General features: G+C 42.7%; 1 protein-coding gene across 2 annotated transcripts in view; it reads left to right on the top strand.

Annotated features, from left to right (window-relative positions):
- The window catches only part of plcb4b (phospholipase C, beta 4b), a 68,345-nt gene that overhangs the window by 12,613 nt on the left and 29,213 nt on the right, over positions 1–26,519 (top strand). For both annotated transcript variants that reach the window (XM_083934217.1, XM_083934216.1), the window contains exons 3-4: positions 4,477–4,543; positions 21,698–21,795. In XM_083934217.1, coding sequence (XP_083790343.1) covers positions 21,712–21,795 — 84 coding nt within the window. In that variant the 5' untranslated portion in view covers positions 4,477–4,543; positions 21,698–21,711. The remainder of the gene's footprint in view (positions 1–4,476; positions 4,544–21,697; positions 21,796–26,519) is intronic.

Genomic DNA, 26,519 nt, shown 5'->3' with positions numbered 1-26,519 from the left:
ACATGGCTTATCTCTCGCCTCAAATGTTTTCAGAAACACATTTTTATAATATAAGAGAAAGTTTCAAAACGAGCCGCCATGTTGGATTGTTTGAGATTTGGGAACAGATGTCCTACCAGTGAAAGCATGTCCAAACGGGTGCAGCCTGGACGTTTTGTGGGAGGGTGAAGGCGGTTTTCATTGTTGGACAGTAGTCATGATAGAGGAATCCATAACTGCTACGGACACGCCCATCAAGTCTAATGTTGGGAATCAGTTGTATACAATAATAATGTCATACCACACGTCCAGTTTCATTCCTGCAGCTCAATCAATCTTTAGTGTTCCTGTTTCTATCTGACAGAATTATGCTTTGAAATTACGATATAGGGTTAGAAGTGACCTTTCTATTTTTAGGTCTCACTGGCTTATTTCTCTGGCCACAGAATCAGAACTTTTCAATCTGGTGACCCTGCTTCAACGCTCTCAGAAACCCTGCCGCCCTCTGGGACACAGCTGCATGGTAAACAAGAGGCGGGGTTTTCTCAGAGTGCTCCTCTGGTCATAAAGTTGGTGTTGCTTGATGTCCCCTTCACTGTGAGAAGATATCTGATATCGGGGACAATGTGAGAGTTATCCTCTCAGTACCCTGACAGGGACTGTTCATTTCAAGAGAGCAGCCAGCAGCGAGTCCCACAGAGAGCTCCATGTCAGGCTACGGGTTGGGTCGATTTCCTGAGCCGGGGAAATCTGCTTTTAGCTCTTGATCTTAACAGCCATTCTTTTCATGTGTAAGATAGCTTATTACATTTAGGTGGCTATCACCCTTCCAGTCATTGTTTGCATTTATATATCACATAAAGATATATCAGCATGTTTATATGTAGTTGGAACTATTTTAGGCATTCCCAGTAATGTCACACTGGCTTTATAACCCTATTTTTCCTAAATATGTGTTCCCAAAGTTTGCATGTGTTTTATTTTTAGACGGGGCTATTCCAGGTAACGCGGATAATGTCACTTCCCCTGCCATATCTCATCTTGTGGGAGTGTGTGTGGTTGGCTGTGTTAACAGTGCTGTCCTTTTAATCAGCACCCCTGTGTGTTTCCCCCGTAGACCTGTCATTGGATGAGCGATGATGGTAGAGCTGCCACTGTTTACACCATTTAAATCTGGCAGAGATTACCGGCCTCTCACCTGTTGACCTAATCAAAGGAATTATTAGTGCATCACTGGATGTTACTCATAATAGCAACTTCTAAAAATACACACACACTCACACACACACACACACACACACACACACACACACACACACACATAGGGCAAGGGTAGAGGGAGCCTCAGGTAGCTAAGTACATCCTTTCTTTGTTTGATATTGTGTTTCCATTACTGGTGCTTGCTGGGAGTTTCTATGGTTACCTTTTTGCGCTCTAGTTCGCTAGTCTAGTTTCTTTGTGTTGAAAATGAGCAAGACTAATATCTGTTTCATGCCTCTTGTGGTTGGTGCGGGCACGGCTCCACGGCTATGTCAGGGATGTTTTCATGCAGAACAGCGCTCCGTTATCACCTAACGCAGCTAACCATACGGTTGTTGGTAATCGATAGTCCCATGGTATACGTCTCATGGTATATGAGAGGCTGTTCTTGACCTAGCCTGGATCCCCAAGCTCGCAACGCTCCTCTCTGCCGGGCTGTTGGTGTCTGTGCTCGGCGCTGAGCGAGTAATCTCCACCAGGATTGAACTGAACTCTCTGGGGACCCGTCCATTGCAAGAATCTATTAAAGGCAAAATGGCAGTTACGTGTTTGAGATAGGTGTAATCAGTATTGAGTGAACTCGTTTAGCAAAGGCTTGAATGTAACAGACGTTAATCTTATATGAGAAAATTCTGCATTCTAGCTTTAGCCTATAACTTTTCATGAGTGGATCCTTGCTACTTTACAGAGTGTTTAAGACCTTAGCTGTGGCTGTACACCTACCTGAGGCGATCAGCTGTTCAAAACACTATTCTCTTTGATTTAAGTTTCCTTTTTTTCTTTTTTTACCAGATTTTTAATTATTTGGGGTGTGTACGTCCTTGTATTTGAATATTTAGTTTGTTTTCTGTTAATTGTTTTTATACCACCAACAGATGATTTTGATTGGCGTTCTGTACGTTATCACTTTTCTGTAGCCGTCCATCTCTGTCTCTTTCTGGATCCTACTCTCATGTTCTCACCAAAACGATCAGCAGAACATAAATACTGCTCTCCGTATGTGACATAGCTTGCCTTTTTATGTTTGCTCTCCGCATGTGACATAGCTTCCCTTTTTTGGTGCAGATTGTACCCACTGATCCTCTCCCCTGGCTGAAGAGGCCTGTGAACAGCACTCTGTCTGTTAGGCCACTTGACATGTAGCATATTTGATCCACATAAGCTGCCACTGTGGGAGAGGCCCATCCACATCAAGAGGAGAGGAGAGAAAGAGAGATGGATAGATGGAATAAGAGGCAGATGACTTCAAAGACAGGATGGATGGAGGAGGGTCCGTTTTAGTGGAGATTACCTGTCGAGAACTATTGATCCCTTAAATCAGTTCCTGATTACTAATTGATTTATTTTTTTGTGTTTAACTCCCTCACACTAAGTCAGTTTCTGTGAAGTTCTGTCATCCAAAACAATATACCGTATTATATTCCAAGCATGTGATCCTTCATTGCCCTAATATTCAGTGTATGCACCTTAATGAGGTGTCTTGCAGCTGTATTAACCATTTATGGTTGCTGAGAGGTACAGTTTGTTCAATGTACACCATTGTTAAATGATAGCACACTCACGCATCTATTCTAGCCCTCAAAGGGAGCCATATTGGACTAATTGCTGACTCTCAGAGACGGAAGTGGTTGCCACTACTATACTGTGTGTGTTTCTTACTTATTAGAATATAGTGTAATATAAGTTAACTGAAACTGTATATGTCCATGTTATCAGGCTGTTGTTGTCGCTGACCTTAATCTTAATGAGATGGTAATTGAGCCAAACTGTTTAATACACAAACCTGTTCTTTTTGCCATTACAGTTTGTATAATCAAGAACATTCCCTTTGTATTGTCAGATTTTCTTTTCAGCATCTAGCCTCAATATCATGTGTTAATGTTTAATGTGGTATATCCTCGGTATTGCTCCGTGGTCTACATTTCGCAAAAAGGATAGCACTTGGAAATATTATTTATTATTGGTGTACATTGGATTCAAATCATTATAGAGATGGTTCCTCTGGGAAAGAGACATCCTCCAGGAAATGGCCATACAGGAAGTAATAGGCTGAGCGCTTGGGTAAATGACCCAACAATGGAAATGAAAGCTTGACAAATGTTTCCTGGATAACATTGTTAGCATGTACTGATGGACAGCAGTATTTGATGCAAAATGCATGAAAAACAATGGCTGGGTTTTCAAATGCAAACATAAAATACACATATACATACATACATATAAATGTATATCATATCCAAAAGATGTACAGTATGATAAGCCTGCAAAATGGAACAAAGTGGTCAGTGAGGGTACCTTTTTTTGCTGAGTTTACACAATTCGAGGATAGGGTAATCCAAGATGTAAATACATTCTTGCAGAACAGCAACTTTCCCTCACTTAGTTGTTGAAATCTATCCTGCCGTGTCTACTCTTATCTGGCAAAGTTTATCTTGCAGAGTTACTGTATAAAGAAACCATTACCGCCACAGTTCCTATCCTGCACTGGACGGAGCAAGATGGAGCTGTGATGATGTGACGAGAGACACGAGCAGAATCACAGTCACTGCTAAGTACAGGAAATGTTTAGGAATTTGTCTTGCCGTCGTTGCAGACATAAGGATATAAGATGGCTTGCCAAGTGGAGGATTATCCTCCTTTCCATCTATAGCTGTGTTCCTGTGTCACTCCTTCGCTCCGTCTGTCCCTTTGACTTGATCTGTACTTTACATTTACATGTGAAGCTTTTAGTAGACTCTCTTCATCCTCAGTGACATACCTACCACTCAAAAGCTACAGCAGAGCAAATGCGTAGGTGGTGCCATTTGTCTAATTTGCCAGCTCATTTCCACCACTCTCTCTGACGAAGGCAGCCTTTCTTAAGGGAAGCAGATTCCTATTAAAGGTTTATTAAGCAGAAGCCAGAGGAATGATTAAAAATTCTGCACAAGTCAAATAGGAGCTTGGGGGAGGGGCGGAGGGAGTGATTACACCCCAGTGTGTGTTGTGTGTGAGTATTCTGCGTATTCGACTTGTGTAGGGATGTGCGTTGTGTGTTTGTGTGTCAGTGTCTCCCCTAAAAGCATTACAAGCATCTGGAATATTACTGTACAAGATGACGCTGAAAAAAGAAGTCAGCAGCCCAGTGGATGTCTGCAAATTACACTTCACTAATTCATTTATTTTTGTCCCTTTTTTTTCTATTCCTCACTTTCTTTCCTCTCTCCCCACTTCTCCTTCTTTTATTCTCTTCTTTAGAGTGGTCCAGAGCTGTCCTCCAGTGTTTCCCCTCCCCTCAATTTTCCGTCCCTCTCTTTGTCATCCGGTAAGTACACTCGCATCCACCTCCCACATATACAGTTTAGAGGCTTTCAATGTTTTTCTATCATTTACGTAATCATCAGCTCACTGCCTGCCTCGAACGGCAAATTGATGTCACCTTTATAAAACAGAGGATCATTTCCTCCTTTCCCGTAAATGTACACGGAAAGGCACTGTGTGAAGTCGACAGGGTTTATAGCACGACCGGCAGTATAGCCTACATGCTGCTGTTGTTGTTTTTTAGCCAGATGCGTGATCGAGACGGTTCCAAAATGCATTTTTGCAGAAATGCGTCATCACAGTTGTTTTTGCTAATTAAAGAAATATTTTGCTGATTTTAATCCAGGTTGGTGTCATGGTAATGTACAAAACTCGTCATTCGGCAAAATTCAGCAGATCTCCGATGCTCCATTCCGCGGGGACTTCCGCCGCAGAGACAGGCCAAACACCATTCATCTGAACAACATACCCACATTTTCATGACACAAACTTGGATTAAAATCAGCAAAATATCTCTTTAATTGGCAAAAACAACCATTTTCTCTTGATGAGGCCAAAGTGTCTCTACCCCTGTTAGTAGTTCATATTATGACTAATCCTTATTTGAAGATTCTGCACAGGTTTGAAAGCCTCTTTGAATGAATACAGAGCAGCTTGATGGAATAATGGTACAAATGACCTTTTCAGATATCTGTGACACACCTTGTAATATTGCCAAACAAGAGTCAACAGGTGCTATCTCATTAAAAGGCCGGCTGCCCTTAAAGCTGTGGTCAGTTGAAAATCAGTTGAGCCTCTGGGACGGATTTGAAAAAAGCCTATTTATGTAACATCTACCACAATAAAACGCAAAAATTACCTGTTTAACAACAAGTCTGCTGTCTCAGCATCTGTTTTCAGTCCCAATCCTGCGTTGCCCTCTCCACCGCTCAAAGGAATCCCCGATGTTGACTCGTCTTTGGTTCCTATTTAGGTCACATTGCTTTTTGGTTTCGGATTTTTCCTTGGTTGACTAAGTTTGTTTTTCAAACCTTCGCCGTTGGGGCGAGCAGAGGCCGCTTGCTCGTATCGGTCTTTTCCTTCTCCATAACATAACAGAAGCTCCGGTAGCTAAGCTGCTAAGCTAATCACTAGCTGCTCAGAGTTTACAGAGAAGGAGGGGGATTGGGAGGGGACGACGTGGGAGGACGAGGAGCAGGGGAGACAAGGGGAGGGGAGCCTTTCAACCTCCCGTGGCGGATGGCTCCTATTGGTCAATTTCTATGCAGGCCTACGGTTGATAGACCGAATGGATTTTTTTGGTTCTTTTTGCTATTCATATTGTGTAGATCGGACTACAGGACCATAATCGCCATATAAACGATGTTCATTATAATTACCAATATTCCAAATCGTAGACCATAGCTTTAACTGCAACTTCACTACTGTTGCATGACAAATCAGTTTAAATTATATATATTTTTTCCATTTCTAAGAAAGGGGACATGTCTAGGTGTTATGTTGGAGCACTGACACACTCAGCTGTAAGTATAGGGTACAGTAGTTAAGGGGGAGTATTATTTCACCAATCCTGCCTCTGGATAAATCAAATGATCAAACATAGATGCATCTCATGTCGGGGGTGAGGAAATAATCAACTTTGTATTCACATATGATGCTATAACAGTGCCCTAACGCCAAGTACCTGTTGACAACAGGCTTCAGTTCTCAATGAAAACAACAAATCTGAATGTAGAACATGTCTTCTGTATTCATGATCGTGCCTAGCAAAATGAAGCTACACCATTTTTAATTTCTACATGTTAAAATGAGTGTACATGTTGATATTTAGTGGAAAAATCAGTAAGTGTAAAGCAACAACAGAAGCCAACTCTAATGTATAAGGCAATTACAGGGCTTGTTTACTAGAATCGAGGGACTTGGGACTTTGTGTGTGTGCGTGCGTGTGTGTGTGCGTGCGTGCGTGCGTGCGTGCGTGCGTGCGTGCATGTGTGTGTGGCTTTTAATGATGGGGTAGATTGTCTCTGTTTAGATATGTGTGTTCTCTGGTAAGGCCTAATGGGGTGGTTGGGCTAGTGCGTCCCTCTGTCTCTATAAATACACACTAGGATCCCATTCAGAGGCTGAAATTTGCCAGTTTGTGTGTACATGGTCCATATGTGTGTGCGTCCTTATGACACCGCTGCAGCCAGGCGAGCTAGAGACTATTACTGGCCAGCAGGGTTGCTATGGAGACCAGTTGTGTCAGAAAGGAGAAACATCTGTGGGGTGTTTGTCAAAACAGGTTTTCCTCCTTCTTCCTCCGTCTTCTCTTTTTCTCCGTCAGCCTTGAAGTCAAAACCTTGCTGCCTGGGAGAGAACGATGCTGACTAAAGTTGTAAAGCCTGATGAAATTAATCTCCAGTCTCTCATCGTTCGTGTTTTCAAACATTGGTAAACATGGCACTTGAACGTGGAAGTGATTTAAAAGCTGTAATTTCTTGGGCAATAGTTCAGCTGCCTATGCTCAATCATGCTCACAGCAGGCCCTTAGGCTGTGTCAGTCAGCAGGGACTCGTCTCAGGGACTCTTCACTGGGCTAACGCCAGTGGAAAGCGCACATTCTGGGGAAGCATTTAACCCCTGTCCCCTTCCTGCTCCCTTCCTGCTCCCTGTCTCCACAGCTCCCCTCTCTATATGGACATGTTCTATTTCCACAGCTCCTTTCTCCTGGCTGCCTTATCGGCAGCTCAGCGGGGCACAAATTCTCTTTTAATAGGTACTTATTTGGGCAATGGGAGAAATCCCATGTTTTTGAGCAATCCCTACTCCCGCCCACTGTCCTTCCGCTGCCCAGTTCTCCTTGTCTCAAACCTTAAAGCTTCTGTTTATTACTCATTTTTGTCCTTCTTCCTTTGCTGGGTTATCCCTCATTTCCCTGTGTCTCCCTCTGATATGGACAGCAATAATGAGACTGTGATGAATGCTGCATCAGAATGTCAGATGTTACAATTTTCTTCCAAAATGGAGTTTGTATTATTGAGCATTCATTATTTGAAACATTAACCCCCTTAGGTACCGTGGCGCCATTTTGCAGTAGGTGAACGGTGAACTCTCTGGATTGAGTTTGTCTGAGGGATTTTTTTTTTAAATGAAATTGAAGTTTCTCAAACACGTCCCGTAGGTCAACTGAAATACTGAAATATACTGAAAAATAAATTGTGTGTGTATGTATATCTTCAGTATTTCTGACCATGTTTGGGCAAACCTGGCCACGAAGAGCCCTCTACAGGGTATGTGTAGCTAGGCAAACCAAACCTTTGACCTTCTAATCTGGTCTAAATGAGACCGTCACACACACTGCACAGTGCCGCACAGCGCTGTGCAGCACAGAGTCTGTGATGTAACAGTAATTTGGGGATAATTTGGTATTTTCGCTCTGCAGGCATCAATCTGCAAAGGCCAGTTACCTAACTTCCATGCCCAAATTAACGGGCTATTGCAGGTTGCCCCGCACCTACATTCATCGCCTCCAAGTGAAACATCAATCCATTTATACCAAGATTAGACAAAGACTTGAGTTAGATACTTGCTGTGTCCAGGAATACTATAACGTGTGTCAAATGGCCTTCTTCAGAGCTGATTCTGTTAGGGGACAACTACGCAGGAAAACGATGCAGTGCAAAGCCTGTGAATGTTCTCATATGTCCAGGTCGTCGTTATCCTCAAAGCAATTTCAGTCAAAAGCAACTGGACTTGGTTATTTGTCTAAGAAAACGTTTCACCTCTCATCCAAGAGGCTTCATCAGTTCATGTACGCATCTGACCAGGCTGGGACTGGTCCAGGACCAGGCTGGGACTGGTCCAACTAACTGGTGTGAGATCCAGGCATTTAACCTCTCACAAGGCTGATGGAGCACAAAGGGTTTCAGTGACATCAAGTGCCAATGACCGATGCAGTGCAAACATAATCTATATTAAGTAGTAGAAAATCTAAACCTAATTTCTGCAAATTTCCCAATGCCTCTGTTCAGAAACGTTTTCAGTGTCATTGTTATGGTGAAAAGTGAAAGAAAAGAAAGTTGAGTTGTCAGAGGAAACTGAGATTCATTTTGCAGTCGTCAGTGTGTCAGAAATAGTTCTGCTTACAGGCTCACTCTTCATCCCATCCACATTGCTCCTATCTGTGCTATTGTAATTAATGATTCCCATGGTATGTCTAAACACTTTTTAAAAAATCAACTGCAGACACCTTTAAGTCTTTCTTATACCAGTGTTCCGGTGTGGTGTTTCTATTATTAGCCAGACATGGACACCATCTCCTCACCATCACCTCATGAAAAATGGTCTTTTCCATATTCCATCTGGTGGCTCCAGTGAGGCATATTCATCACTGTATAAACACTGAGGGTTCCTAGTTATATTTTAGACTTTTCTCCTATACAAAGCTACTTAAAACATCACTGTAATAGAGAATCCTCCAGTTCTGTACGGCTGATTGCTGATTCAGTATTGTTTGTTCTCTGCCTAAAATTGTGTTTGTTCCGTTCTCCTGTAATCTGTCTTACCCAAATAACTTTGTTACTCCGTGTGCAGCTGTTATTCTTGCAGTGCGAGTGATAAAGATCCCCTGGCAGGGTAGGTTTCGACCAGAGAGCTGTATCTAGTCGCAGGGTTGGGTTAAGTGTGCTAATGCGTCAGCCTTGCCCCCCCTACCTCATTACATGTAGGGAACTCCCTGACTAAGTGCCTTTTTAAACAGACAGACACAAACACACACACACACACACACACACACACACACACACACACACACACACACACACACACACACACACACACACACACACACACAAACATGCAGTGCTCTAAATACTTCTGATGAAGATTGCTGATAACCCTGGGACAGCCCTTACCCTTCTCTCACCTCCTTCCCTCGCATTCCCGCTGAGTATTCCCTGAGTGAGGGTAGACATTGGCCCTCAAGTCAGCAGACTCTGACATGCACACACGTACACTAACATGCACCATTTGGCAGAGGCTCCAGGCCATCATTTATTAGGTGAATGCTCGGTCCATTAGGCCATGTGTTAAATTCTTTGTGTAACTCAATTTGGCAGAGGGTGGATGTGGATGACTATATATAGAACTCTTTGAGTATGTGAATGTGTGTCCCAGTATGGGTGTGTTTTTTTTATGAAGTAATTTATGTCTTCATCAGTCGTCATCGGTAAGAATGAACCCTGAAAACTGTCCTGACAAAATATCTTGTATCTGGAAGAGAGGGTGATCCCACAGCTGTATTAGAATATGGGAAAGTCTTATTCTTATTGATGCATGTGGTATGTATTGTATTTGTGCATGTGTGGTGCTCGGACTGTTTGCGCACATATGTTCCGTCCGACCGCAGCTGGGCACTATAGTCAGTGTGTGTTTCCAGTATCCCAGGCTCAAGTTAATTATGGAACCGGGGACCGAGGAGCATGAGTGAGCAGGGTGATCCTCAACTATAAAAGGGAAAAGAAGAGGGTCGTTTGGCGTGGAAAAAGACATTCTTCCCTTCAATAGTCCCAGAGAAACAAATACAGATTTTTGTACATATAGCCCCCCCAAAAGCGTATATGTCATTCAACTGACATTTGAACGTGTGTTTTTCTTTTGTCTATAAACTAGCAACTACTTCAAATCCCTCCCCAAAAATTGTTCATTGAGGAAACAATTTTGCATCATTGTGTGATCGGAAACTTGCTTACAGACTGGTCAACCTCGAGCTGCTTTCACACTGTATTTGTAGTTTAAAGCTGAAGCCGGTAACTTTCTATCATCTCATCTCATCTTCAACCACTTATCTGGGGTCGGGTCGCGGGGGCAGCAGCTCTAGCAGCGGTAACGTTCTATTAAAAATATATAATTTTCTTTCATTTGCTGAAACTGTCACTATATCCTGAAAGCACTATGAGATGGATAATCTGTGAAACAGTCATAGTAAGTAGCTAGCAGATTAAACTGTGAAACTAGGCAGTGCTGATCAAAAATGCTCAAGACTTTGTTACTGTATTGCCTATTTCTTTCGATCGTAACGTACGCAGGTCACACACACAAACGCAGGATCTCAATCCTTGTTAAGGTACATACATGTTTGCTTAGCGACGGGCCCCTCTTACGCCACCCTGCTATTAAAAACGGACGGAGCCCTGGTAACATTGATCTCACTGTCACATGTGCTGTTTGCTCAGGGAATAGAGCCGTTATTTGTATAATAAAAACACTAATTCATCCTAAGAGAGCTCACTGAATTCAATACATCTATTATACAGTGTCAACAGTAGCAGTTTTACGGTACGCTCGGTGTCTCACGGCATGAGCGGTGTGCGACTGATGTGTGCAACAAAGTATGCTCAAACATGAACCCTCGTGCTAACCGGATTCTGTCTGATAAAGCAGAGTTTAATCTCATTCCTGGTAATGCAATTGAACAAAGCTGCCACCAGCAGAATGTTGTAGTTCGTCTACGATCTTGAATCAATGTCACCTGGGAAGGGCAACCTGTTGGAAGTTTGCTTCCAGGATATTCTGCTTATATGTGTCCTGTTTTATTCTGCGTATCCTGGTTGGTGGTTGTCTTGACCGAGGTCATCACGTAGACTGTGTAATTAAACCAGTTGACCTTAGGTGTTTTTCTCACTCTCTCTCTCTCTCTCTCTCTCTCTCTCTCTCTCTCTCTCTCTCTCTCTCTCTCTCTGTCTCTCTCTCTGTCTCTCTCTCTCTCTCTCTCTCTCTCTCTCTCTCTGTGTCTCTCTCTCTCTCTCTCTCTCTCTCTCTCTTGCTTTTTCTCTTAGTGTGAATACTGGAAACTCACCACACTGTCAATCCCAAAAACCCTGCAGTAAATCCAACATGTGACGTTTTTTTGCCCTTTAAACATTGTTAAAAAAGTCTTAACGTTGCAGTGTTAGGGTTTTTCTGTGTGTGCATTGAGGTAAACAAGCTGTTTGTGTCCACTGACGAGGCTGGCAGAGAGAAGTAAATGTGCGGGAAATGATTAGTGTTATCTGCCAGGAGCTGAGTGTGATCTCCAGAGGAATATGACGCATTTATAAACATCAGACAGAATACTTAACACATAATTCACTACACGGAGCGTGACATGTTATCATGTATCAAAATTCTCTATTTGCTTTATTTGATTAACATTTCTGATAACAACAATTCGTAATCATTTTTAAAATTGTATATGCGTTTACTGTAGGTAAAAAATGAAGCTGTTGCTCGTGAGCATTGGTTTAAGTCGTGTCTTCTCACCATTGTTTGGAGACGATGACAGGCTGCTGCTTAGAAGGTGATTGTCAGGGCCACTAAAGAACATTTGAAGGTTCACATATTTTGGCTTTTCGACAATTCTGACGGGCATGAAGAAAATTGTTCTAAGTGGCAGTGGATTCGCAGCGGAAAGTTGGTCGGTCTGGATGTGTTGATAGAAATGTGTCCTAAGACGGCACCAGCCTCAAGGGCTTCTCTGACCCTAATAGTGAGAGAGGAAGATTGGTTGGTATTGATGAAGGAGAGCCACATTAAGCACCAGTGTAGGGGGTCTTTCTATGCCTTCCAGCAGGCAGGCATGCAGGGATGAAGTGTGTTTGACAAGGCAAAATGCTTGTATTAGTTTAAGTTGCATCTCTACATTGTAACACCTCTATCTATACTCATATCATGTCTTCATCGGTAAGTAGTTTGAAGCGCTCTGTTTGTCGAACGATTAGAGCGGTGTGTTTCGTGCCTTCATTTCCACACTCTAGTAGCCACAAGACAAGGTAAATATCCTAGACAAACAGATAAGAGGACGTGATGACAGTGTCATATGTACAGTTTAGCTTAGAGACCCGGATGCAGCAGCAAGACAGTACGGCGATTGTATGGTGTGTACATGTAGAATAGGCCGAGCGAGGGGAAGGACCACGCTACTATCATGACACACATTAGTGTTACAGCCTGTTCTATTTGCACACATACACTTTGTTACACTTTTTTTCTCTCTTAAACTTATACGTCACATTTTATTTGACTTTTTAGTAACAGTAAAGACAGGTATGCATTATTAGATTATATAAGCGTAGAGTGAGTAATCACTGTCAAGTTCTCAAGGGGAGAGAGAATAATTTTCTCGCTTGTGGGTAACTGAGGAATACCAAATCAATGTTTTCTTGATATTGCGTGTTCTTTCAAAGCATTGTATCATCTAGCTCGCCCTGTTCTTACCAGAGCAGGTTGTGGCTTCCAATTTTGTCAGCCTGAGATGGTAAAATGCCACAGGTAAGCAGAAGGATAGAGTAGGTGGCAGCCATGCTGGTAAAGCAGCAGGGTTTCTCCCTCAGCTTTAAGCTGTTTTTGTTAAACCTCCCAGGTTTTGTTCTTGCCTCTGTTTAGTGAATGGTTTTACACCACAGGACTGTTTGCTCTGTCATTAGCTTAGCTGGTTTAAGACAGGTTTAAACCTGTTTTGTCTCGGTGAACACTTAAAACCCATTACCGTATCCCAAGAAGCTGTTTTAAACTGCACTGAAACAGGGTTGCTGTGTCCTGTAGAAATCCCCTTAATTCTATACAGGTCACTGTACCTGCAGTTTGACTTAAACCTGCGACAGACGTGGTTTAAGGTCATAAGTTCAGTATAAGGACACGTTTATGCATCTCACTTTTTTCATTTTCTTAAATTGCAAATATACCATATAAGTTCAAATGAAGGCAGCACTATAATCAAGTATAATTGGGAAATTACAATCATGGATGTCTTTCAGACTCATTCCCCCCACAGTTTTAGTGTAAGCTAATACTTGCTGATGCTACGGTAGATTGAAAATAAACCTGTTCGACAATATGATGAACATTTGATATTATGGTAGTGAAAGTCAACTATAACAACTGCATGTAGACTTGTTAAGTCAAGACAAGGTCAGATGGGAAGATGGGAACAAACGGTTTGAGTGTTGCGTAGCAGAACACAGTAACAGCGCAGCAACACAAATAAATAAATGATAACAATTCCATTGCCCAAGTGCTGGGAAACCATCAGACATGCCGACTCCCAGTCAAAAGCATAATGTTGAGATTCCCTGACACACTTGCATCGGGAGCACTTTCTTAACCCCTGCAGGTTCTGGATGAGCTGGACCCATTCTACACCGCAACTTAGCTAGTCAGACACTAATAGCCCCCCCCCCCCCCTTTTGCAGAGAATCCTGCATACAGCGCTGTTTTTCCAACAACCCTTTTCAATGCCAGCATGCTTCCATGCTTAATTACAGGATTGAACATGGAAGATACACAGCTGTTCTCACCTCTTCTAGCTGTTTGGATCTTTTCTCCGAATTGTGTGGTTATGTACACACTGCTCTTGATTGACATCTAAGATGGGACATTGATGTTGTCTTAAGTAGCAAAGGCTCACCATTTTGAACCTGTAAAGAGGGGCTGAAAATGACTGTGAAATGTGTGTAAAGGCCCTTTAAGCCCCTTCCCGTTCTTATAATGCACTTACCTCCTCATTTCTGAGGTAGATTTACAATCTGATACATTTCACCTGGCTTCACCTGCTCATTAATGTTGTGGAAACAGCAGATTGCCCAGCATTTGGTAAACCAGAAACAGTTAGACATAAAGACGACAAAAACATAGCCCAACATAGGAGGTCATATAAATGAAGATTTCTGAAACCATAGGTGCAAACAACGATCCTCCACTTCACCTCATCTGTTCTTCCAATTGTCACACAAATCTATGTAGGCAAAGATGACTACTTACTACTATTTATTTTCCTTCAATGCTTGACAGCTATTAAAAAAAAAACATTGAGAAATGGTGGCCTTAAAGAAAGTCAAACCAGCAATACCCATGGGTATCGTATTATGAAGTGGAGTCTCAGCCTGTGAGATAATGTTTTAATTTATAAACCCACACAGATGTTAGCCTGTGGACTGGAATCATGGGTGGTAAAACAGAATGATGTTTGTTTATCTGGAGATGTTCTTTAGTGAAGTACGTACAAGTAAAGTCTGATGTTTTGGTAATCTCTCTGATCACTACAGTGGTCCAGGAGATGTGAAGTGGGCAGAAACCGCTAGAAAACTCTGTCAAAAGAGGAAAAAAATACACCTCCAAAGTTGTGTTACAACTACATTGTTAGTGTTCCGCTTTGTTATGTTGTGTAATATTTAACCGTCTTTTGTTGGTTTGCCAAGTTATACAGTTTTTGCCCTGAGAGATAACAGACAGAACATGCAGTGTTTGTACAGAATTAAAGCAAATTACAGCCTAGATCCATCCCTGAGACTGTAACTTTAGGATTTTTCGAGTCAGGCCATACATGGTCAATCATTGTCAAGTTACATGATGGAAATCATCGTACATAACATTTATCTTATGTTTAACTCTGACCGGCTGGTCCAATGTTTTTCCTGCTTCTGAAGCTACAAAAGGAGAAGGCCACAGGAAGAGTATGTTTTACTGGAATTTAAATACTTGTAGTACTTTGTAAGCCATTGCTGCAATAGTTGTTTTTCTCTCAGTTCAGCTCTTATATTGGCCAAAGCTCCTCCAGCTTTTATAGATCGGGGTTCAGTAGAGCCCTTTGCCTACTGTAATAGACACTGAGTGTAATTCACTTACAGTATTGCACACTGTGTTCTGGCTATCATCCTAGTCAAGGCCACAGTAACGTTAAGAGGAAAAATGGTAATGTACAGAATACAGTCTTGACATATTGTTGCTGTCTAATGTTTTATTGTAATGGCGGCGTTGGTACTGTGTATGGTGGCCCATAAATCCTAAGTGAATCAGAAGTACTTTGCTTTTAGTTTATTTGAAGATGAAACTCATGTGAACCTCTTGTGAATCCAGCGGTGGACTGCGGGGGGGGAAAGAATCAGCCCTGGCATTTTGGCCCAGACCACCACAATAGTCATATACAGGGCAGCGTTGTGTCTTGCTCATACCCAGGACAATCTGACCCGTTGATTCCCCCCGGCCTGCCAGATGGCCAGTCCACTGCTGTGTGAGACATTGCAGAGATGTATTACTTTTGTAATAGGCGCTGGAGATCCTCATTTCCCACAACTGAATATCAAAAGAACAAAGCGTTGACTCATATGAGTTGGATGTGGTCAAATGTTAAACGAATGCATGATGACAGTAACACCAAAAACATCAGGTGGTGATATGTGCTGTAAAGTCAAGTGAGGCATGAAAGCCTGACTTAAAAAGCCCTGTTGTCTGCTCCAGTTTCCTCTGATTTCACTTGGTTAGAGAGGGCTCGATGGGTTATTTTTATTGTTGGAGCCCTTTACTTTAATACCTGTTGTGGATTATGCATTAAAGAAGAGCTATGGTTATTGTCACGGCCACATATGTGCCTGTGTGTGTGTGTGTGTTGTTCATTTGTGTCCATTTGAGTGTGTCCCTAGTCAACCCTTCCACCACTGGCTGACTGATGTAGCTGTAGCCTAATTTTAGTTTATGAGGTGTGGGACCGCTGGGTGTTACCCTAGCTGCCATTTTAGATGAGGAGGCTGGGAACAGCGTGCCTCACGGGGCTCCTATCTATCGTAATTATCTCGTTGTCAGGGGTTGGACAGGGGGCTCGGACCTCACTCAGCTTCCTTCAGCTTCCCTCAGCTCCTCACGTGCACACTCACACGTCCAGGAGCTCAGAGGCCCGGTGTGGGCACTGGCATGGCCTTACAGAACCTCAGCCTGCTCCGCTGCTATTGGACAGATTCCATCCCGCTGAGGAAGATGTTATCTAATGCATACTGTTGAGAGTGGCGGGATCTAGGCTAACATCAGACAGGACAGCACAGCCCAATTAGTCCAAATTAGATATGTAATTTGCCCTATCTGAATCGTTTTGAATCTGATTTAGGAATTTCTAACATTTCTCTCAGATTTGGTTTAGTATTATTATTAATAATGTCGACCGGGTGTAGGCTATTTATATTAGCCTTCTCTCTGTTGGTCGTATTACTGGCGTTTGCCTGACCTCAGATCTTAATCTCCACAGGAAGTGTGCATCTGTGTTTTCATTCCCCTGGCAGGATGTGTGTGTCCGTGTTACGGTCCCCTGGTAGGACACAACAGATGGTGAAGGACTGGGTTTGATAAAGTTGGCTCCTTTTTTCGTATAACACCGACATCTCCTGTAGCGCTGTGACGTTTTAGCACATTTGGGTCAGGACTCAAAATGAGCCGAGCAAATAAAAGGATTAATAGCATGTTTTCTCATTTTCTGGTTGGCGCACCCTCTGTATCAAGAGTAATTACATGTTTTAATGAACCTGCACATGGGGGTAAGATTAGCGCCTATTAGCGGCTGTGTAGATGTGCAGCCTTTGAGTCATTCTGTATTCATGTAATGACAGCCTACAGACGTCTCAGTACCCTCTCTTCATCTGTATTTGTCAGGCCGGGGAAGGACTGCAGCCCACCCACCTAGTAGTTTTCTGTAGCCTGTTGATGTAGCCTCTGATCTGTGTTTCCCACATCAAAAGCAGACATCCCCCACTGTACTCACCATTCTCCCTTGCCAGCCTCTGTCACACACAGCTGTTTCACTCGTCCATCCCCATCCAGTCCATCCTGATTTGTTATATCTCTACGCTTCTCTATTCCATCTTTTTGTCTCTCACTTCTTCGTACCCCTTACTGGCTTTCTATCTTACCTTAGTTAACTGCTTTTATTTTCTCCTGCCTCACTTACCTCTTTGTCTGTTCATTTTTCCTCTTCCCATCTCTCTCTAGCACTCTACTCCGTTTGTACCTATTTCTTTCTCTTTCCTTATCACCCCTTCTCTGTCTCCGTCTTCGCCATCTCACCAATCGACATCCAGTTTTCTCTCTTTTTATCCCTGGGAAGAAAGTGGGGGGTTTTGCACCCCAAGTGTGAGACTTCAATCTCTAAAATCAGTAACTGCAGGGTGCTTACATCCACAGACACGGGCATGTTCACCAAAACAACTTGTGGTGTACATGTTGAAAATAAATGACACCTTCAGTTCACCTTTGGAGTATGTTTAAATTACAGCCATGCCATAATGAAAGCATATAGTTGATTTTGCTCGTATGGTACATGTGATTTTCTGTATATCAGACCATGTATCCACTGTCTGTATTAGTTATTGTCATGAATAACTGAGACATTTTAGCCCTGAAACACCTCAAAATGAAATCACACCTCAGAGTATTCCCATAATGACTCAATACCAGCTGAGCTCTTAGACTATACATAGTATGTCACATTCTCCCTCTCAGTTTTGTCTGACACATTTGAGGCTGACGTAAGTAGAGCCTATTCTTGGGTGGTGTCATCAACAATATTACAGTCCCCGTCAGGACCCCCTCCCCTCACTGAGCTGGATATCTTATGTGATGCTGCACATGCAGGTGTATCACATGAGTCGAGCCTTACTTGCTTTTTGTGTTTGAAGAAGAGTACAGTGCACATCCAGACTGGTTCAGTCCAAGTGCAAGATAAAAGTAGACTTGGTGGAAAATCTCACCCTCAGATACTCCCAACCAGTTATCCAGCAATGATGTGCTGCACCCATATTCCCTCAACCTGACTTGACTTCACTACTTAGACTGTACTGTATATATTACAGCTCTATTGCACTCTGCCGTAGGGATGTCTCTGTTGGAGAGTCTTTCACAGTAAATGGCTCCCTTTGTAAATATGTAAAAGATGTGTGCACGTCACATTAACACAATTTTGCTAGTCACGTGCAAAGCCAAGATAAACATTTGAGCACATTTAAAACGAGCCCTATAATTGCAAGGCTCTGCATTTTGGCAGAGTGTCTAGGGTTTTTTACAACTCTGGATTCCAGCTCATCAACCCAGCAAAGTCTGTGAGGGTGGCTTAGGTATGTGCTTAGAGAGGTTCTTCTGCTATGTGGCTTCCAGTTACTGCATGATCAAGTGATGGCAATTAGAAGCCAAGAAAAATGTGGATTTCATCAATTAAGTTGAAATTGCAGACAGAAACAAGCAGGTGATTGCAGTTAATTAATACTTTTACTTACTGAATAAGACTATAAGTACATTTTGCTGATAATACATTTAGAAAACTATGAAGGCTCTGAATATGTCCTCTTTACAAAATTGTGCACACTTCCCTTTTTCATACTTCTTAGACCCATCTAATTCTGTGTATTTAATGCTTTAAACTTATTTTGGGCTGTTTTATGACCAACATTGAATCATAGTTTATTCTTGTATTTGTGGTTTTGCACTAAGTAGATGGTGTTAAAAAGAAAGAGAAACAATACCAACAAATAATTCATATACGACTACTACTATTTTATTTTTAAATCCAGATTTATTTATGTAATACATAATAAATCAATCCAAGCAACAGCACAGTGGTCGAAAGAGCCAGCGGAAGAAGCCCTGTGCTCTCTGGTCTTCGACTTCTGACACTGTAGCAACGGTCACGGGTTCAAGAGGAGGGGTCAGAGGAGCCGATGGAACCACAGGAGCATTTGTCTCTGGACTATGTGTTGGCAGCTCCTCAGTCACATTCAGGTTTAATCCATCCTGGACTGGAGCGGCGGTGGGAGGTCCAACGACAGGTGTCAGATGAGCAGACACTTGGGGCGGAAACATCTCACAAATCTGTCCCACTGCAACATCAACAATTTCACTCAGCAGCACTGGTGCATAGCTTTTGATCCTGTTCATCAGGATATCCTGTGGTTGCGTCTGTGTGATCTTTGTCACGATAGACAGGACCATATCATCCCTCATGAAACGGGAGAAGGTGGCTCGACGTTCCCCACTGCTAAGAGCATTGGAGACTCGGTCCAAAACGGCCTTTGTAACCCCAACAGACATTTTGCTGAGTTTCTTGGAAGGCGTGTTTAAGAGGGTGCGAGGTGGAAGCACCCAAAAGCCCTGCAGGACTCTTGGAACAACCTCGAACACCATCTCTCTTGGACTGAGCATTTTGATGCTAGGAGCCTCATTTTGCTGATCTCTCAGGATCCTGGCATAGGCTTTTGCAACGCTGAGGACTTTAGGATGTCTGGAGGTTACAGTCATAAAAATGAATTTTTAAACCCCTTCAGAATATCACATAAATATTGAAACTGGTTTAACAGTTAATGAAAATGTGTCATATGTGACTTACCGAAAATGAGGAGGTAAGGCCTCTGGGGATTTGAGGAGCAGCCGGGCTTCAAACTCGACGTCCCTCATTTTATTGCTGACATTTACTGCCCACACCTGAAACAAGGGATTATATATGAAGTGCAGGTTTGATATGTTTAGAGGAGAAAATCTGCAAAATATAAATCACTCCAAACTACTGTAATTCTGCTCAGGATTCTTGTCTTACCAGCATCAGCAGAGGTTTGGTATACTCATCGAGATCCTTTATTTCAAACTCCCACAGGCTTCAAACAGAAACGAAACATCGTCATTTTGTACTGTTACTCATCATTACAGGTATATTAGTGTGACATGACTCAGTAACTCACCGTTCTCTCAGACTATTTTTGCTCTGCATTGTCAGTTGCTTGATCATGTCTTCAGCAGTCACCTCAGAGGGGATCTGTTTTTTCTGCTGAAGCAACAGGAGTTCTCTCACCAGTGCAACCTAAACATCATAAAGGAAATACGTCAGATTTAACATGTAAAAAATAGAGATGACATCATTTGTCTTGCATTTTATACTAGTGCGGGCTCTGAGGGGTGTCTTACCTGACACTTGTAACTGTCTATGTTCCAGCAGATCCGCAGAGTCTGATAATATATGGGTGTATCCAAAAACCCCTTTGAAGGAAATAAGATGTTAGTCATTAAGTCACTTTTAAAAAAACAAAAACATCCGAAATAGTCTTTCTCGAGTAAAGACAAAGACGCTCTCACGTACCCTGATGGGTCTGTAGACTCCACTGCTTCCTTCAAGAAACTCCATTGGTATTTGGGATGCTGTATATCACAGTACAGAACAACCCACAGTCAAAGCAACGGTGACACAAGTTTAAGTTCAACGGTAGACTCAAGAGTAGTGAAACACGCTTGATCTTTGGCGCAAATGAACAGAGAGTGGTGTGAGTGAAGGTTTATACTGTTTAGAGAAGCATTCTGATTCCGGAGTCACAGGGTTCCGGGTTTCTAGAACTGAACTGATTCATGTCACGCGTTCTGGAAGGTCACAAACACGTTTTGCAAGTATCTTGTTTTTAAACGAAGTCTATAGCCACCCATGAGACACTAGTGTGAAATGATGCATACATGAAATGAAAAATTGTTTGGTTATCACATCCATTCAGTTGATGGTGCCATGGGACGCCATTGATTGCATGGTGACATATTGTTAACTAGTGAAATCATCTGGTATATTTTGCTGTAAAGAGTCAATCTAGTGATATTCTACATTAGCCTGATATGTCCTAATCCTCTGTGCCATAAACACAGGGACTGTAGCTTATTTAGAGTCAAACACACTATCTTGCTGGTGTAATTACTCACTGGCGGCAGTAGCTCAGTCCATAGGTGACACAGTCTCTGTGTGGACCGTGAATGGAGCGTGGACTGGTGGCTGGAGAGGTGCCAGTTCATCTCCTGGGCACTGCCGAGGTGCATTTGAGCAAGGCAGCGAACCCCCAACTGCTCGGGGCGCTGGTCATTGGCAGCCACCCTCGCTCTAACATCTCTCCATTAATTGCATGTATATAGGTCCTGTTTGTGCGTGTGTGTGTGTGTATTTCGGGCCTGTGTGTGTGTAATAGAGTAAAAAATCGAATTTCCCGTTATGGGATTACTAAAGTAATTCTCTTTTAATTCTTCTTCTAATAAAATGTGTATAAATCTGCAGAATAATGTAGTTACAGAATCTTTCATATCAGATGTCGTTAATAGATAAAACGCTTTACATATAGTTATTCTACTTCTGAGGAGAGCATATTCTTGGATGAGCCTTTGGAGGGCTAGGTATGGTAGATATGTGCACTTTCCTCAGCATCAATTTGTGACTAGAGGAAAGAAGAAGGTGGCTATTGTGTGGGTTTATGTAACGTGTTCTGTCCTTGAAGCCTCCACTTTTTTCTACTCCTGGTTGTTACCGATTTCTTTTCACTAATTCTTTCTCTATCCGTGTCTGTCTTCCTCTCTCCTGTTTGTGTCTCAGGTTTGTGAGCAGCCATGACGAAGTCCTACGAGTTCAACTGGCAGAAGCACCTGCCGGAGTTCATGCAGGAAGGCGCCTCCTTCGACAGGTTTGATGAGGTAAAAATGCTGAATTTCTTGGGCGCTTATGAGGTTTCCACAATGTGTAAAGAATAGATAAATACATAGAACAGCTCAGAAAGTAAAAATAAACAGCCTCCTAACCTGTTTATGCCATACTCATGATACATTATAGCATGACACTTGTGATGCAAGCTGTATCAGATTGTCAATAACCTTGTTGTTACAGGTTATTTGCTCTGTCCTATTATCATCTTTCACCCTTAATGACTGTCCCCCGGTGTGTCATTAGCATGCACACACACACACACGCACATGCACATGCACATGCACGCACACACACACGCACACGCACGCACACACATGCACATGCACGCACACACACATTATATAGCAGAGGCGTCTCCTTTATGACCTGATACGTCATTGTTGTCGTCAGAGGTCTAGCTGTAGGAAGACCACATTGATCAGCCTCATTAAGAAGCTTCAGAGGGGAGACTGCTTGTCTGCACGTCCAAAGCGTATTTACCAGAAAGTTTATCTGCGTGTGATCTCAGTGAGTGAATGTGTTCTTTGTTTTTACATATAAACCATTAATTACTTTAGCAGTGTGACTGAAATCAGTTGAAAGTGTGGGAAATGTAGCTTTAGTGAACATGAACGGTTGAATCCTGAGATACCGAAGCGAAGTGCTGTGAAAATTTAAAATCAGCATCGCAAAGATGTGGTTCATATATTATACATCAGGATATGCACTTATGAGTGCTTTACCAAAGATGGAACACCAAAACAACATAATGAACACCAACGAATAAGAACTGAGCTAATAAATATAAATAAATCATTAAAAAGCTATTTGTAATATTAAAGAAGAACATTGAACTATTTTCTATTTATCTTCTTTCTGCCACAATTGCCTGTCTAGCCAATACCAATAGAATTCAATTAAATATTAAAAAATATTAAATTAGAACAATATTAACCAATAGCAATCGAGTGTCACCCATCTTGCTCTGTGTGTTTGACCCTGTGTGTAGCTTCCTGTCTTTTTGCCTACGTTTCCTCTGACTAACTTAATCAGGACACTTAGCTAGGACATTTGCAGGCAAAGGCAAAGTGTGTCGCACACACACACACACACACAGACACACACACACACACACACACACACACACACACACACACACAGACACAGACATACATAGACGCTCCCTTTGCGCACATCGGGAAATCCCCTCAGTCCTCTCCGTTTATGTGGACATCAGTGGGGGAGGGGATCCCTCTTTAGGCAGATAAGAAAACTTGAAAGAGCGTAGGGAAAATCATGATCAGATCCACAGCCATGTCAAAGTGAGCCATGAAACTGGGTCGGCATGCTTGTGAAGAACGTCCTCAATGTGTTGCTGCTGTGAATATGAGCCAGGCTCAGGCAGGGTAGGGTTCGGACTGGCCTGAATGGTAATAAGGTCGAACTCTGCCAGTTACCTTAAGCATTCAAATGAATCAGCTGGGACATACTGTACCACTACCCACTTATCACTGCATCTTGTCATTTAATGAATCATTACTTATTACTGATATTATTCTTTCTTTAAAAATAAAGACAAGAAAGTTTTTGATAATAGTTTCATCTCAAATGTTTGTCAACTCAAGCTCAGCTGTTTAATGTCTGGAAAAATGTAAAACTGGAGGCACAGTCCTTTATTTAAGTGGGTTTTTGGTCGTTAACCTTTTCGCTCATGTTAGCCCATGTGATGAACTGTCTTTCCTTCTATGTGTGTTTGTGTGTATATGAGTGAGTGAACAGCCGCTGCTGCTCTGTTGCCTGGCAAATACACTGCCTGCAGCGGACATCTGCGTCGAATGAAATGATGAGCGCCAAGTCCACCTACAGACATGGGCGTGCTCTTTGTCAGTCCCTCTCATAAGAGCACTCGCACACATTCACACAAGCACACGTACTGTACATACACACATGGGCACAAATTTGCTGAACAGCATGGATCTTTTCCACAAAAAAAGAAACCCCATTGAGTGACAGATGGTAGAGACAGGTAATGCTCAGGTGTGTGTGTATGTGTGTGTTTTTCTCCAAAGACATTCAAAGCGTTTTAGGGGATCTCTATCCCTCCCCCTCTCTAAAACTGTCAAGCCTCCCTCTTCCACTCATTCTGTCACTATCAGCTTCGCTCCCTGTCTCCCTTCTCTGACCCCTTGTTGGGTCTATGTAAGTCATAAATAAGTCATGGAGTGTGGTCTATACCTAGTCTGTAAAGTTTCCCTGAGATAACTTTTGTTATGATTTGGCACTATAAATAAAATAGTATTGAATTGAATTGAATTCTCTGTCCTACCAACTCTCCCCTCACCTGACTCCTCACTCTTGACTCCCAACTCAGCCACAGACACTCTTCGCTCTAGCTTGTCTTTTCGTCTGGTCTCTCTCTGTCCCTCACCTTTTGGCAGGCTTGCCTGACCCATCCAGCTCCTTGTCTTACTCAGTGTGTCCTGACTGAACCATCCTGCGAGCGGCTGAAAGACAGGGGTGCAAATCCAAGCGCCCTGAGGACCTTCTTTCCTACAAATTTCTTCTCTCCTCTTTTCTGCCTCCTTATCTGCAGCTAAAAGCTCTTTCTTTTAATTTAAGATTCAATATCATCAATATAGATGACATACGCTCCTCATTTCCCCACCCACCTGGCCTCCTGACCCAGTTCTCTCTCACCTTCTTCGGTCGATTGCCCCTGACCTTACAGGAGCAGCTCGAGTGAACCCTGAAACCTAGATTTAGCCTGGTCTGATGTGAAAAATGACAGACCGGTCTCTCTTCTACCAGTTGTTTCCAACATACTTGAGCGTTCTGTCTTCACTCCACTTTCTGCATATCTCCAACTTTTGACCTTCACCAGTTTGGATTCAAGGCAGGTCCGTCAATATAGACTGCCCTCCTTGTTGTCACAGTGGAACTTCACACTGCTAGAGCAGCCTCCCTCACTTTGTTGTCATCCTGCTGGACCTCTCGGCAGCCTTTGACATAGGGAACCACCAGATCCTCCTGTACACCCTCCAAGAACTGGGATTCTCGCTTAACACTCTCCTGTTCACATCCTACCTCAAGGAACGCACCTTCAGGGCCACATGGAGAGGATCTGTGTCTGAACCTTGTAACGTCACTTCTGGGGTCCCTCAGGGCTCTGTTCCTGACCCCGGCCTCTTCTTTCTGTACACCAAGTGACTGGGCCCTGTTATTCACTCACATGGCTTTTCCTTTTCCAGTACAAATATCTGCATGTTTGGCTGATATCTCTCAGTGGATATCAACATACCACCTGCAGTCAATCCGGACAAGACTGACATTGATCCCTCATCAATGACCTCTCCATCAACATGGAGAACTCTGGTGTCTGCGGCTCAGACTGCAAGGAACGCGGGGGTTGCACTGGACGACCACCTGTCCTATGCTGCCAACATTGCTGCGACGACCTGCTCCTGCAGAACCATGCTCCACAATATCAGGAGGATAGGTCCATTTCCGTGCAAGCTCTTGTCATCATGTCTAGACTTCTGTAACCCCCCCTGGCTGATCTGACTGCATGTGCCATCCGACCTGTGCAGCTCATCCAGAATCCAGCGGTCCATCTGGTCTTCAACCTACCCAAGTTCTCCCGCACTACGATGCCCCTCTACACCCTGCACTCGCCTCCCGGTGGCAGCTCAAATCCGATTCAAGGCACTGGTACATGCCTACCATGCTGCAAATGGCTCAGGCCCTTCCTACTGTAAATCATGGACATGATCAAACACCCCAGCTGCCAAACAGCCATCTACGAGGGGGACATACTACCACTCAACAAAATCCTGTCTGTTCGCTGTCCTGGCTCCACAGTAGTGAAACAAGCTCCCTATTGATTTCTAAACACCTTCCTTCACAGACATCAAATTTCACATGATCAGACTGCACCTTTGTCCGTGAATCAATAAATTACATATTTTTTATTAAATTAAAAAAGTATTTCTAAAATAAAGCAATCGAAGCCATTTTGCCTATTTGATCATTTTTATCTACTTTCATGATTATTGCACTTTTTATGTAGTATCTTCATGAATGCACATTTATAAGTTGCTTTGGATAAAAGCGTCAGCTAAAGTAATGTAATGTTTATCGCCATATAAAGTCTCTCAATGCTACACGTAGTTATTACTCTTCTTTCCCTTTTCTTGTCTTTCTAATTTTGTTTTTCTGTCACTCATCTGACCAAATGTAGTAGATACTTTTCCCTTACCTTTCCATCACTCTAGCTTTACGTCTATACTGTACATTACAGTGGAATAGGTTTTAAGATAAGTTATAGATTTCCAATAATTCATCAGTTTTCGTCTCAAAGGGAGATATTTCAGATAAGTTAGCCCTGACTGACGAGTCCCGAGGCGAAGAGGTCAGAGGTCAAAGAGATCCTTAGTAATCAGTTATGCTCTCAGCCAAAGGGCTGTCTGTGAGCTTGCGTGCAATTCATCGTCTCACTGATGGGAAATCAATCACTTAAGATGTGGCTGGTATTTGGTTTCCATGGATATAGGACAACCTCATATTGACATACTGTTAATGAAGGCAGAGAAAAACAGGCCAGAATTGTGAAGCACTGAAAACAGATAAACAATTACGTCTGTTGGTCATTCTAATTGTTTATTTTTCACTAAATTGTATTTAATATTGGTAATATTACTCTAAACTAAACTAAACTAAACTACTACATGCGTTATCA

This window comes from Echiichthys vipera (genome assembly GCF_963691815.1).
Source record: "Echiichthys vipera genome assembly, chromosome: 19".
In the NCBI taxonomy this organism is placed as follows: Eukaryota; Metazoa; Chordata; class Actinopteri; order Perciformes; family Trachinidae; genus Echiichthys; species Echiichthys vipera.
This window is presented reverse-complemented; position numbering and strand designations above follow the sequence as displayed.